Raw genomic sequence first — 14,163 nt, forward strand, 5'->3', positions numbered from 1 at the left:
GTCTCTGTCTTGGTGGTTAATTTGCAGCAGTTTGGACAAGGGAATACTGTTCCAAATATCCCAGCTGCACAAGACACAGATGCATCCAACCAGGGGTGGGTGACTTATGAAGATAGGTTCCACACCCAGAGTCTGTGGTCTGCTCAGGAGAGACAACACCAGATCAATTTCCTGGCACTATTTTTGAATGCGCTGTGGGCTTTCACAGATGGGCTGCAGAATCAAATTATTTTGATCTAAACAGACAATCAGGTTGCAAAGTATTATGTGCGCAATGCCCTGCCCACTTCTCCTTGGAGTTGTATTTTATCAACTATTATGCTACACTGAGCTGGCCCTGTGCAGTGACAGTGGGTGGGAAGATGTGAGCATGTACAGTGGGCTGCTTCCAAAAACTGAGAAGAAAGCAGGGGAATGCTTGCCATGCCGGGCTCCATCGGATGATATCACCTATCAGTGTTGATATTCATCCATTCCTCAGTAAACATCTGCTGGAGGTAAGTAACTTATTAGAGCACTGTCTTGACATCCAGAGGTGGTTGGTTCAAATCCCACTGCTGCTCCTTGTGATCTTGGGCAAATAACTTAACCCTCCATTGCCTCAGGTACAAAATTAGATTGTGAGCCCTCCAGGGACAGAGAAATACCCAGAGGGGCATAATCGAACGCGAATGCCTATCTCCATGGGCTTCTATCTCCGAGAACGGGTACGTGAAGGGGTGGGAAAAACCGTATTTTCGAAAAAGATGGGCGTCCACCTCTTCAATGCTGCGTTCGGCACCTAACCCTTACCGTTCAGTGAATCCAGACTGCCCCAATTTGACTGCCCCTATCGGACCGACCGTTCACTTGTCTATTAGATTGTAAGCTCTTTGAGCAGGGACTGTCTCTCTTTGTTAAATTGTACAGCGCTGCGTAACCCTAGTAGCGCTCTAGAAATGTTTAGTAGTAGTTCCGGGCAAATGCATCGGATTTGTGCGGATTTGAGCTGGGCGTTATCGTTTTTCAGCGATAATGGAAACTAAAGGCGCCCAGCTCAAAAACAAATCCAAGGCATTTGGTCGTGGGAGGGGCCAGGATTCGTAGTGCATTGGTCCCCTCAAATGCCGGGGCACTTGTAGTAATAAAAAAAAATTAAAATACCTCCCAAGTCCATAGCTCCCTTCCCTTGGGTGCTGAGCCCCCCAAATCCCCCCCAAAACCCACTGCCCACAACTCTACACCATTACCATAGTACTTATGGCTGCAGAGGGGCACCTAGATCTGGGTACAGTGGGTTTTGGGAGGGTTTGTAGCGCTCCCATTTACTACCACAAGTGTAACAGGTAAGGGGGGAGATGGGCCTGTGTCCACCTGGCTGAAGTCCACTGCACCCACTAACAACTGCTCCAGGGACCTCCATACTGCTGTGATGGAGCTGGGTATTGCATTTGAGGCTGGCATACAGGCTGGGAAAAAAGTTTTTAAAGTTTTTTTTTTTTTTTTTTTTTGGTGGAGGGGGTTAGTGACCACTGGGGGAGTCAGGGGTGGTCATCCCCGATTCCCTCCGGTGGTCATCTGGTCATTTTTTTGGGACTTGTTCGTGAAAAAAAAGGGTCCAAAAAAGTGATCTAAATTCGCGCTAAAAACGCCTTTGTTTTTTCGATTATCGCCCAAAGGCACCTATCTCTGCTCAGCCGATAAACACGCCCCAGTCCCGCCTTCACCACGCCCCCGTCAACTTTACCTGTTTCCACGACGGATTGCAGTTGGAAACGCCCAAAATCGGCTTTCGATTATACCGATTTGGGTGCCCACGGGAGAAAGACGCCCATCTCCCGATTTGGGTCGAAATATAGGCGTTTATCTCTTTCGAAAATAAGCTGGCCAGTGTACCTGAATGTAACTCACCTTGAGCAAGTACTGAAAAAGCTGTGAGCAAAATCCAAATAAATCTGTTGCTCCCATATTTTTTGTGCTACTTGTCTTTGGCCTAGCAAGCCAAATAATAGAGACCTTTTAAAAAGCATGGTTGGTTTAAAGGAACCTGTGGTTATCATTAAATTCAAACCCTAGATGAGCCAGCATGATTGTTCAAAACTTAATTTGCTGTCTACAGTGTTGCATCTGGAAGCAAGGGCTCAATGGATAACAATTTACAATTGATTTAAAAATGTAATATACCATCATTTGGAAAACCGTCATAGAGGTAGATGCACTAAACGTTTTTCATCGTTAAATGAGCCCTCAGGGAAGAATTTCCTATCCTTTCCATGCACTTAAGCCTATTTTCCGACGACAGTAGCAGCTAACGAAAACGGAATGGAGATGAGCAATTAGTGTGAAAACCCCATTGAAACGACATGCACTAACCTTTTCCGATTGCCTTTACGCAGGAAAAAGGCAGGAAAACTAACGAGAGGTCTGGACCTCTCGTTAGGACAGCTCCGTGGCAGGAAAAAGTGTTAAGTGAAAAAATAAACAAACTTTGAGCCAATCCCAGCGCATTAGCAGAGCTAAAAGCGCTGTGATTGGTCCAAAGGACGTCAGAAAACACATAAAAAAATAAAAATAAAAAAAGGATCGGGAGGGGGCAAGGGCGCTCATCAGGAGCGTCCTGTACGGTTACCGACGTCAGAAAGGGGCGGGCCCAGCAGGAGAAAGACGCGCCGTAGAAGCTGGGCGAAGGCAGGCATCAGGCTTTCTTCTTGCCCGTGCAGCGCCTTCGGACAGAGGAGAGAGGCGCTGCACGGGCCCGGTAAGAGGGAGGGGGGCCCGATGGAGGAGGGGAATGGCGGCGACGACCCCAAAAGGGGGCGGGGCACAGGACGGAGGATGTCGGGAGGCGGAGCTGAGGTGAGAGTAGTGAGGAAGGGAGGGGGGCAGGGGCTGCTTGAATTTTGCATTTTCGGGGTGGGGGGAGCGGCGGAAAGTGGGGAGGGGGCAGGGGCTGCTAGAATTTTGCTTTTTCGGGGTGGGGGGAGCGGCGGAAAGTGGGGAGCAGCGGGGGGGGGGGGGGCAAGGCCGTCTGTACAGGACGCTCCTGATGAGCGCCCTTGCCCCCTCCCGACCCTTTTTTTTTATTTTTGTTTTTATTTGGGAGCCATGTGCTTGCGATTTGACTGTGTTTTGACTGTTTGTGGCATGCGCAGAGCAGCTAACATAACGCTTGGCTGCTCTGCGCATGATTTGGGGGCCGATTAACGATGTGTATTGTGATTCTTTCATACATTGTACGTTTCACTACCGATCTCAGCATGTGTGACTTTTTTTTTTGGTGCATTTTTCGTTATTTTAAAATCGTTAGGGACTTTAACAATTTAGATTTTTTTACGTTTGGTTGCTGCATCTGCCTCATAGTGGTTTACAAATAAAAACAAACAGTGGTTAAGTTGGAAAAGAAACACCATATCATATAAATGAAAGTTAAAAGAAATAAATGGTGCTCTTCTCAGGTCCAGCCTATTCAGAATTCTGGGCATCTTGCTCCATTTCCGTGGATAACATCCGTTATTTCAGCAGTTGGGAAGCGTACCTTAGTCCTCTTCTAGACACCTCCACTTGCAGTGGTTGAGTTTTAATGTTTAGATTATATATTTATATGTGTAACCCAGGTCTCATCAACCATCTCAGTTCTCTGACTGACCCGGGCCATAAACAGATATAGTCACAATTCACCCTTTACTCACAATTCAGTCTTTCTCACATGAGCTTGGGTGCAGGCTGGGGCCGGATAAAAATCCAGGAGGCCGTACGATGTATCCTTGTACAGTCTGGGAGTAGGCTGTTCCCTCACTCTCAAGGAAAACTTGCCACATCAAGGGGATGCGTTTTATGCAAACTTTACTGATCTGTGCAACAGGCAATTAATCCAAACTCCATAATTCCCTATATACAGTCAGCATTTGGTTTATGAGTTTTTCTGTCCATCCAAGACCATTTGGTACGGTTTTATCCTTTAATTAAACAGTTTCTTAAAACAGTCCTGAAATACCTAATATAATAATTTGGTCTTGCAACATTCCAATGTCTCTGGCTGCGTTCGTAACCACCAGCTGACGTCACTCTCCCACAGAAATTTGAAGCCAGGAGGCGGGAAGCGCCAAAAAAAAAAACAGGGCTGAGACATTGGAACGTTGCTCTCCTGACGTCACTCTCCTCCAACGTGCTTCCTCCCTCCCTCCCTTCAAGTTCCAGGCACCCTCCCTCCGATTTTTAAAACTCATCTTCTCTTACGGCGGCTGGCAACAGTGGTACAAAGCGTGCAGGCTCGGCCCTTCTCTCTCTGTCAGCTCTGGTCCCGCCCTTGCGGAAACAGGAAATGAGGGCGGGACCAGAGCTGACAGAGAGAGAAGGGCCGAGCCTGCACGCTTTGTACCGCTGTTGCTGGCCGCCGTAACGCTGTCATGGTAAGTGAAGATGAGTTTTAAAAATCGGAGGGAGGGTGCCTGGAACTTGAATGGAGAAAGGAAGGAAGGGAGGGACGACGACCCTGGAACTGGGAGGGAAGGGAGGGACGGAGGGACGGACCCTGGAACTGGGACGGAGGGAGTGGGGACCCTGGAAATGGGTGGGAGGGAGGGAGGGGGGACACTGGAACACGTAGGGGGGGGAGGGGGCCCTGAAATTGGGAGGGAGGGGGGCCTGAAACTCGGATTGAGGTGGAGGGGGAAGGTGTGATGATGGAGGGGGCAGGGGAGAGTTGCTGCACATGGATGGATGGAGTGGGCAGGGCACAGAGAACGTTGCCTGCATATGGATGAATGCAGGGGAGACAGCATAATTGGTGCACACGGGAAACACACTACACTCTCTCACTCACACAGACAGACACACACATTCTGTCTCACTCTTAATCACACACTCTCTGTCTCTGACACACACTCTTTCTCTGTCTTACACATACTCACTCTCTTTCACACATACTATCTCCTAACAGTTCCCTTAAAAACATAATTGCCATTAGAGGACAACCTTGCTAGCGCCCGTTTCATTTCTTTCAGAAACGGGCCTGTTTCAGTAGTGTACATATATACAACAATTCATCACCCGTCCCTTTGGCTGTATAATCCACGACTATGCTGGTAGTGGTGGTTGTCACTAGCAAACTCCTCCAGCAGACCTTCTTGTCCGTCCTGTCCTCCAGAGTTGCATGTCATTGAGCTGCACCCTCAGGCTTTGGACAGGCTGTTCCCTGTTCCTGCTCATGAGCTGGACTCTCTTTGCCCACTCAGAGCACTCCTCTCAAACAGTTACTGCCTTTGGCTGACAATAACTCCCTCTTTGACTCAGCCGATTATCTGGCCTTTCCAGGATATCCCCTCTCCTTCAAGGGTCCTGGTGGGGGTGAAGGCAACCAAAGACCTCGTGCACTCCCCATCCATAATATTTATTAATGCTTAACTCCTCTCACACTGTCACTCAGTAGCTAGAAACATTTCCCCTTGCAACTTATCTTCCCCCCCCCCCCCCGGCCTGGATTTTTTTTACCACCCTCAATTCCAGATTTCTCCTCTCAGAGTCTCTGGAGAATTCTCTCAGATAACTCTTAGTAATCCCCATTGTAATGAGGGATTACATATGTTTAAATTTGAAATTATATTATCCTATATAATAAAACGCATCTCCAACGTTCTGAAGCTGACTCCGTGGCAGTGAAGCCTTGAAGCATTCGTACTCTCTGTAAGGCTCCATCTCTTGAATTGACGTCACGTACTTCTGGGTACGTCAAACACAGCAGTGACCAACCACTGGAATGGAACGCTGCAGAGTTGCTAGGCAACGGAACGCAACGTCACACGCATGAGGGTGTCGTCGACCCTCCCTCCCTCCCTCCCTTCCAGTTACAGGCCCACTCCCTCCAAATTTTAAAAAGCATCTTCAATTACCACGTCGGGTTTACGGCGGCTGTCAGCAGCGGTAAAAGGCGTGCAGGCTCGGCCCTTCTCTCTCAGCTCTGGTCTCACCCTTGTGGAAACAGGAAATGAGGGCGGGACCAGAGCTAAGAGAGAGAGAGAAGGGCCGAGCCTGCACGCCTTTTACCGCTGCTGACAGCCGCCGTAACTCCGACGTGATAAGTGAAGATGACTTTTAAAATTCGGAGGGAGGGGTGCTGGAACTGGAAGGGAGGGAGGGAGGAAGGGAGGGACGACGACCCTAGAACTGGGGGGGCGGGGGATCCTGGAAATGGGAGGGGACCCTGAAACTTGGAGAGAGGGAGGGGGACCCTGAAACTCTGAGAGAGGGAGGGAGGGGGGGACCCTGACACTCGAGGGGACGGAGGGAGGGAAAGGACGACCCTGGAACTCGGAGGGAGGGGGGATGACCCTGGAACTCGGAGGGAGGGGGGATGACCCTGGAACTCGGAGGAAGGGAGGGAGCGGGACGACGACCCTGAAACTCAGAGCGAGGGAGGGAGGTAGGGGACAACCCTGGAACTTGGAGGGAGGGAGGGGACGGATGACCCTGGAACTCGGAGGGAGGGGACAACCCTGGAACTCGGAGGGAGGAAGGGACGGATGACCCTGGAGCTCGGAGGGAGGGGGGGGACGACCCTGGAACTTGGAGGGAGGGGGGACGACCCTGGAACTCAGAGGGCCCATGGCACACACTCTCATTCTCACACACACACTCTCTCTCTCACGGACACACTCACACCCAGTCTCACACTCTCTCTGTCATACACACACACTCACACATTCACTCTCTCTCACACAGTCACTCTCACACAACACTCTCTCAAACATACACACTCCGAGGAAAACTTTGCTAGCGCCTGTTTCATTTGTGTCAGAAACGGGCCTGTTTTTCTAGTCTTTTTAATAATTTGGTGTAGTGTATACTTTTATTTTTATTGTCTATTGTTTCACAGTCATTACAAAACAAACATTTTAACCTAGAGTGAGAACTTGAGAAATAAACAGTTGGTACAAAGTATTCAGTTATAAGTCTTAAATGTTTACCTATATCATTTTTATACCTGAAAATGCTATATAAAGCATAAAACATGCCAACTCAGTACAGCCAGAACTTGTATACTTAGTTAAAGTTTATTTAAAAAAAACTTTTTTTCCCCCCCAAAGGTCACAGAGTTATCAAGTATAACTAAAAACGGTGAGACTGTAAAAATTACAGTCAGGCTAACAAGCCAGCTTCCATCTGGGTCCCCAGTTTGCATTCAGTTTTTCAATATCCTCTTCAAGAAGTAAGTTGTTGCTTGTGATTCTGAATGTTTTATGGATAACTGTAATGAACAGTAAGTCTTTGTGGCATTCAATCATAGTTTACAACATACAAATTGTTATGTAGCTAGTTATGCACTTTCAGCTTGATTTTTCAAAAATCAATGAGATATTCAGCACTGGACTGAATATCTAAGTGCCTTTTAAAAAATATAATGCAGCATTATAGAATTGCCCTTATAGGGCCAGATTCTATATATGGCACAAAACAATTGGTGCCAAACTTAGCGCTATTCTATAAACCTCGCCTATAGTGAGGTGTGGTTTATAGAATACATGCAGTGGCCATTCCCATGACTAAAATTTAGGTGCAGCCATTTATGGCAAGTAAATCCTGGTGTAAATGTCCATGTCTTTATTTAGGCGCAGATTGGGCATATTCTGTAACTGTGAGTAAATTATAGGAGCTCCCATAGCATCACCCCCTTTTCTGATATGCACATTCGGATTTACTTGCACCATTTTACAGATTATGCTTACAGAGTCGCACATGTAAATTCTAATTAGTGCTGATAATTTTTTTTTTGTTAAATTTGTACCCCGCGCTTTCCCACTCATGGCAGGCTCAATGCGGCTTACATGGCGCAATGGAGGGTTAAGTGACTTGCCCAGAGTCACAAGGAGCTGCCTGTGCCTGAAGTTGGAATTGAACTCAGTTCCTCAGTTCCCCAGGACCAAAGTCCACCACCCTAACCACTAGGCCACTCCTCCACTCCTAATTGCTTGTTAGTGGCCCATTATCACCGCTGATTAGCAGTTAAGTTGCTGATTTGCACATGCAACTTTAGTCACCATATATAGAATCCAGGGGATAGTGCTTTACATGTAATCTAGGCACCCACATTTACACACTCCTTGCTCATGTAAATGTCTAGAATACTAGCACTTACCTTTAAAAGTGCCTTCAGAGTGCCTAAACACTATTCTGTAATGGCGGGGGTAACTTACACTCTTTGAGGACAAGCAGGATAAAGATCACCACACTGATAGGTGATGTCATCCGATGGAGCGCTCTCAACTGTGAGAAGCCTTTGAGCCTACCCTTCCCTTTTAGTTCTCCAGTCAGGTTTCCGGCATTTCTTAAGTCTCCTTTCTTTCCTGTGGCTCACTAGGAGGCATATTTTCAAAGCACTTTGGGAGGCTAAGTTCCATAGGTTTCTATGGAACTTTGGGAGGCTAAGTGCTTTGAAAATGAGCCTATAGGCCCCCTTAGGCCTCAAGCGTCCCAGTCGGGGTATTTGTTTTCCAAAATCAAGCCATTTTTCCTCAACGTGTCCTGTACAACTCCCAGTGGTTGTTAAAAGTGCACCCAGTGTGAAAGAACCTTGTCCCTCATGGACATTCATATTGGTAACTGCAGTGTTTGGGGCCCAACCATAATCCTTCTTGTAAACTCTATTCACAGATATCAAGTAGTATGTGAGGTTGTGAAAAGTAGCACAAATGTATTTTTGGTGCAGAGAAGCTGGTTCATCAATTTTGGAAACAAAAGCATCAGTCCCAAAGCTGCATTGGACACTAGATTGCATCAAAATCAAGGAGGTCTGTGCCTGCCTCGACATCGAGAGTTGGTAGCAGCCATCAGGATTGGGTATCCTCTGATCCCACCCTGAGCATAAGAAAGGATTCATCTTCATCCTTGTCGATGCTGAAAAAAAGGAATGGGATTTGATATATCACCTTTCTGTGGTTACAGTTAAAACGGTTTACATATTATATACAGGACAATGATACCACGTGATATGATAACGTATTGGCGGTATATCAAAATTTAATAAACTGTAGCTGAAGCATTGGCATCAGTTCCCCCTCTTGGCATGGTATCGAGAGCACTAGAGCATTAAAGCCATTAATACCTAAGAGACACCCCCGCTGTAGGGGCTGCTCACCCTCCAAGGACTTGGAAAAGGTGCACTAGCCTCCATCGAGCCAGAACCAACCATTGATTCAGCCTCAGTGTCTTCAAGGGATATGACCACACTGCTGAGCCCTAGCCTTTACCAGCAGCTCACCTTGAGAAGTGGATCTAGGCCATACTCCAAGAGGAGATAGGGGCGCCTCTTAGCATGACACAATGCCAGTGCATCGAGGGTTTCTATGTCATCTCTGGTGGAGATTCACCCATTCTTCATGCCCATGCCCTGCTTGTCACATATGCATCAATTCCAATACCTCGCAGAGTATCAGAGCTGGTTCACATTAAGTGATGCCAGTCTCCAGCCCCTTGGGATAGGCAGCTTCTTTGGACTACTGGAGATCACTAGTTCCTTGGTGCTCCCATGCAGGGCCTGATCAACCTGTCAGTAGACCAAGGTAGGCACAGACAGAAATAATTCTCCCTGGATGTCTATAAGTGATTCAGACCACTCCTGGGATTCTGAAGAAGTACCAGAGGTCCTCTCAGAGGAGGGGTCACTTGGTATCCTTTCAGACCCCACCAAAGAATTCTCCTTTTCTGATTTTATTAGGGAGATGGCTAAGTCTGCCCCATTTGATTTGGAGATCAAGGATGAGCCCATGGGACATCTGTATTTGAGGCCAGCTCAGTGGACTATAGCTTCTCAATGGTTCCAGATCAACAGGAACCTAGTGGATGTCATTACTGTCTCTCCTTCCCTCGGGAAATCTCTGTCTTGGTGGCTCATTCACAGTAATTTGGCTAAGAGACTACCATTCCAAATTCCTCTGCCTCAGAAGACATTGACGACTGATGCATTCAAACTGAAGTGGGGATGCATGTACATGGACTCCACATCCTGGTCTAGTGGTTTACTCAGAAGAGACAACACTAGGTCAACCTCCTAGAGTTATGGGCCATATGGAATGTTGTAAAGGCTTTCAGAGATTAACTATTGAATCAAATTGTTCTCATTCAAACAGGTTTCAATATATTATGTCAAGAAGTATGAAGGCATGAATTCATAACTACTGTGTCAGGAAGTGGCACTGGACCACATCCCATTGGATGGTTCTCAGAGCCACCTATCTGGCAGGAAAAAACAATTGCCTAGCAGACAGGCTGAGTCAGGTCATGCAGCTACTCCAGTGGTCACTGAACATGGGCGTAGCCTGGGAGATCTTCCAAGACTGGGGCACCCACTTTGTGGACCTCCTTTGCACTCACCTGAGAACCACAGATTCCTCCAGTACTGCTCCAGGCTGAGATCACAGAGCAGACTAGCCTCGGATGCCATTCTCCCTTGATTGGGGTTAGGGCCTTTTGTATGTGCATCCTTCAACACCTCTCAGAGCAAAAGCTGTCTTGAAAATCAAGCAAGGCAGAGGAACCATGGTCCTCATCAGCCTATACTGCCCAAGGCAAATATGGTTTCCCCTTCTTCTGGAACAAGCTTGCCAGGACCTCAGGGGCTCCTATTGCATGCCAACCTTCAGTCCCTAGCCCTCATGGCTTGGATATTGAGAGACCAGAGGTTGACTTCCTAACCTGCCGGAGGGTGTCTCCCAAGTTTTGTGTGCTTCCAGGAGAGATTCCACAAGAAGGTCATATGGTTTTAAGTGGAGAGGTTTACTGTCTGGTGAGAGGACAAGGCCATAGATCTTTCTCTTACACAAAAATTGCTTGAATACCTTCTACATCTCTCTGAGACTGGTCTCACGACTAGCTCTGTAAGGGTCCACCTCCGAGCTCATCACCATGTAGAGGGTAAGCTCATCTCTGCATCTCCTTCACTTACACCCAAGTTGGGCTGACTCTGGAGAGCCATGTCAAGATGTCAAGGTTCACAGTGTTAGAGCCATGGCAGCATTAGTAGTTCACCTGAGATCAGCCTCCCTAGAAGAGATTTGCAGGGCTGCAACATGATTATCAGTCCACATGTTCACATCTCACTACTGACTAGAACAAGACTGCTGACGCAACATCTGGGTTGGTCAGACAGTTCTTCAGAATTTATACATCCGGTGACATCATTAGGCGACATGGCTGGGTGAAGACAGAGCTCCGGCCTGGTTAGCAAATAAACTCAGCATCCTGAGTGATTACCTCATGAGAATACTGTATATTTTTGAGGAAGCATTGTCCCTGATCTGGTTAACAACAAAATTATGCTGGCAAAAAAGAAGCCAGACGAGTCCCGAGGCACCTCACGTTCAGGAGATGTGTGCGGCCTGCGATATGTGTGGGTGCTTTTCACATGGTGCTGTCAGACTTGGGTGATAGTGCTTCCAATGAGGACCCCTCTACATGGAATTCGCTGTGCAGCCACATATCAGATGACTCTGCCCCTATCACAAAAGCGGAGCTTAAAGAGTGGGCACTTGAGCTCAAAAATGAATTTCAGGGGTTGAGAAGAAAGATAAAAGAGGTGGTCCAGGAGATAAAGGCAGAGCTGCCAAGTGGTCCCGATTTTTGAGGGAGATTTTAGTACACGGCCCAAGCTCTGCCCACTCTACCTCATGGCTCTGCCCCTTCACTCACCTCAATTTCACGGCCATTCCAGAAAATATTTTATTTACACCAGTGACAGCAGGGATAGTAAGAGGGACTGTTTCAGTTCACTATATTACATCCCCTATCCAGCATCTATTCTCCCCAGGGACATAACTGCGGGGGGGGGGGGGGGGGTCTCCCCCTCCCCCTCCCCCTCCCCCTCCCCCTCGCTTTGAGCATAAACCCACCCTAAAATTGTGGCACTGGTTGAATCGCTGGTGGAGCTGCCCAAGCCCCGCTAGCTGAAGAGGTTCACTGCATGATCCCCATACCGTGCTATTTGAGCAGTGCAGCAGATGGCAGCGTGCTTCAGCCACCAATGCCGGCCCTCCTGCTTACGCTCAGTTCAGGCACTTGAAAATGGAAAATAAAATACCTTTTTATTAGACTAGGCTAATACCTTTTTCAATTAGCTTTCAGAGGATTTTTTAGTGTTACGTGTTGGCAAAGCCACAAGATTCTGCATGTAAGATGGGGATGAACCATAGATTATTTGATGAATGAATTCACATAATTTGAAAGTAATGCGTAAACATATTGGTAACCAGTGAAGTTTGAATAGAAGCGGGGTCGCTTTGGAGTAATGATTAGCTTTAAGTACAAGATGAGCTGCTGTATTTTGAGCAAGTTTGTATTTTTCTAATTAATGGTGTCTTGAGTCCAGCATAAACCGCATTACAGTAGTCGAACAATCTCTGCAAAGGTGGCTTGATGCAGACAACCTAATCCAAGGATGCCCATTCATGACACTTTTACATTAGTCTCACCACAGTTACTCCATGCATAGCTGGGAAGCCCACTTCTTCCATCTTTATATGCAAAGAATATGAAACACAGGCACAATATCTACATATAAATGTCCTACAGCTCAGAGCAATTTTCAGTGCATTGCAAACCTTCATACCCTGGATCTGAAACATGATTGTGCTTGTAAGAATAGACAATTAAGTTGCTATCTTGTATGTACTGTAAACAAGAAGGTTTCACTTTTCAACACCTCTGTCGAGAGGCTTTGAGACACTGAAACCTTACATGTTCTATGTAGGTCACATTACAAGCAGTGTACTTGCCAGAGTAACATAATCAGATAGTGGACTTAAGTTGAAAGCTAGACCCTCAAAAATGATCTCTTGGTCAACAAGTAGCACAGTGTCTGTTCAATGCTGGGGTACTCCAGAAATAGACCTATTCATATGTGCACAAAATGCAAAACGTTTTGGGCCCAATATTCAGAATATTCTGAGCTCTTAAATTTATGCTCCTAGGTTAGCTTCCTAAATTTGTGCCCTATTTTTCAACCAAACTAAAAGTATAACTTTTCAGCTGAAAACTCACCTTAAATTAATAGTTTAAAAGTTATGCTCATAAATTTATGCCTGCCATTCATTTGCCTAGATTTATGAGCTTAGTGCTAAAAATCAGTGCTAAGCTCCAGGGCCAGCCTTAGGAATAGTGGGGCCCTGTGCAAACCGATATTTATATTTTGTGAACCGCTGCGAACTTTTGGATTGTGTGGTATGTAAGATTTTTAATAAATATATGGTGGGGGAACATAGAAAACACTGCCAACTGCCAGGCTCAGGATGGAAGACCAGTTCCACTGGTGGGGCTCAAGGCTCCTTGAAGTGCGGGGTCCTGTGCGGCTGCCTCATCGCCCTTGCGTAAGGCAGCCCTGCTAAACTTCTAACTTGTTTTCACTGCCCTAAATCCTCCCCTGTTGCCACCTGCTTTTTTGCTCCTAATTTTAAGAGTTTAGTGAAATTTTGAGGAAAATTTATACTCTCAGCCTTAGTAAATTTTCAATTTATAAGCATAACTCTCAAAGTTAGGAGCACAAATCCTTTGAATATCATGCCCTTTCTCTTCTGTTTCATACATCCAATCCTAGACAGGCTAGCTGACAATGCCTTTCAATATCCTGGAGTCAAGGCCTCCTCTATACCTTCCCTCCATTTCCCTTAGTTTCAAGAGTCATACTGAAGGTACACACAGACAGAGCTTGAGTAATTCTTATTGCTGTGCATTGGTCAAGACAACTGTGTTCTTCCCGTTTACTCATTCTACCACTGGGTCATCAATTTACTTTCAGACGTCATCTATCCCACACTACTAATGCAACACAAAGTCTCCTGTTGCAACCCAGTATGAAGGGTCTGCCTCTCATGGTGTGGATGTTGACTGGACAGTAATCAACTGCCTGCTAGCTTCCAGGAAACCCACAACTAGAAATTCATATGAATTCAAGTGATTCACATTTCCACATGGACTAAGGTTCAAACAGAATCCTTTGTTATGTGTAATACTGCAGATTCTCTCCCAGCTCCTTCAACTTTCAGATTCAGGTCTGAAGACCTCTTCAGTGTGCCTCCACCTATCAGCTTGCCATCACCACATTGAAGGAAAATCCTGTCCACTCACCCATTAGTTTCAAGGTTCATGAGAGGTACACTTAGCTATCTGGGTTCTGGCACTGAATATTGTCTGGCATCTGTG

The 14,163-nt window shown here is 46.7% G+C and overlaps 1 protein-coding gene across 1 annotated transcript in view; it reads left to right on the forward strand.

Moving 5' to 3' along the window:
- Positions 1-14,163, forward strand: part of PIWIL4 (piwi like RNA-mediated gene silencing 4) — a 455,470-nt gene that overhangs the window by 114,244 nt on the left and 327,063 nt on the right. Inside the window, exon 5 of the mRNA XM_030200207.1 lies at positions 7,062-7,183. Within this exon, the coding sequence (XP_030056067.1) occupies positions 7,062-7,183 (122 nt within the window). The remainder of the gene's footprint in view (positions 1-7,061; positions 7,184-14,163) is intronic.

Source organism: Microcaecilia unicolor, chromosome 4 (genome assembly GCF_901765095.1).
Source record: "Microcaecilia unicolor chromosome 4, aMicUni1.1, whole genome shotgun sequence".
NCBI lineage: Eukaryota > Metazoa > Chordata > Amphibia > Gymnophiona > Siphonopidae > Microcaecilia > Microcaecilia unicolor.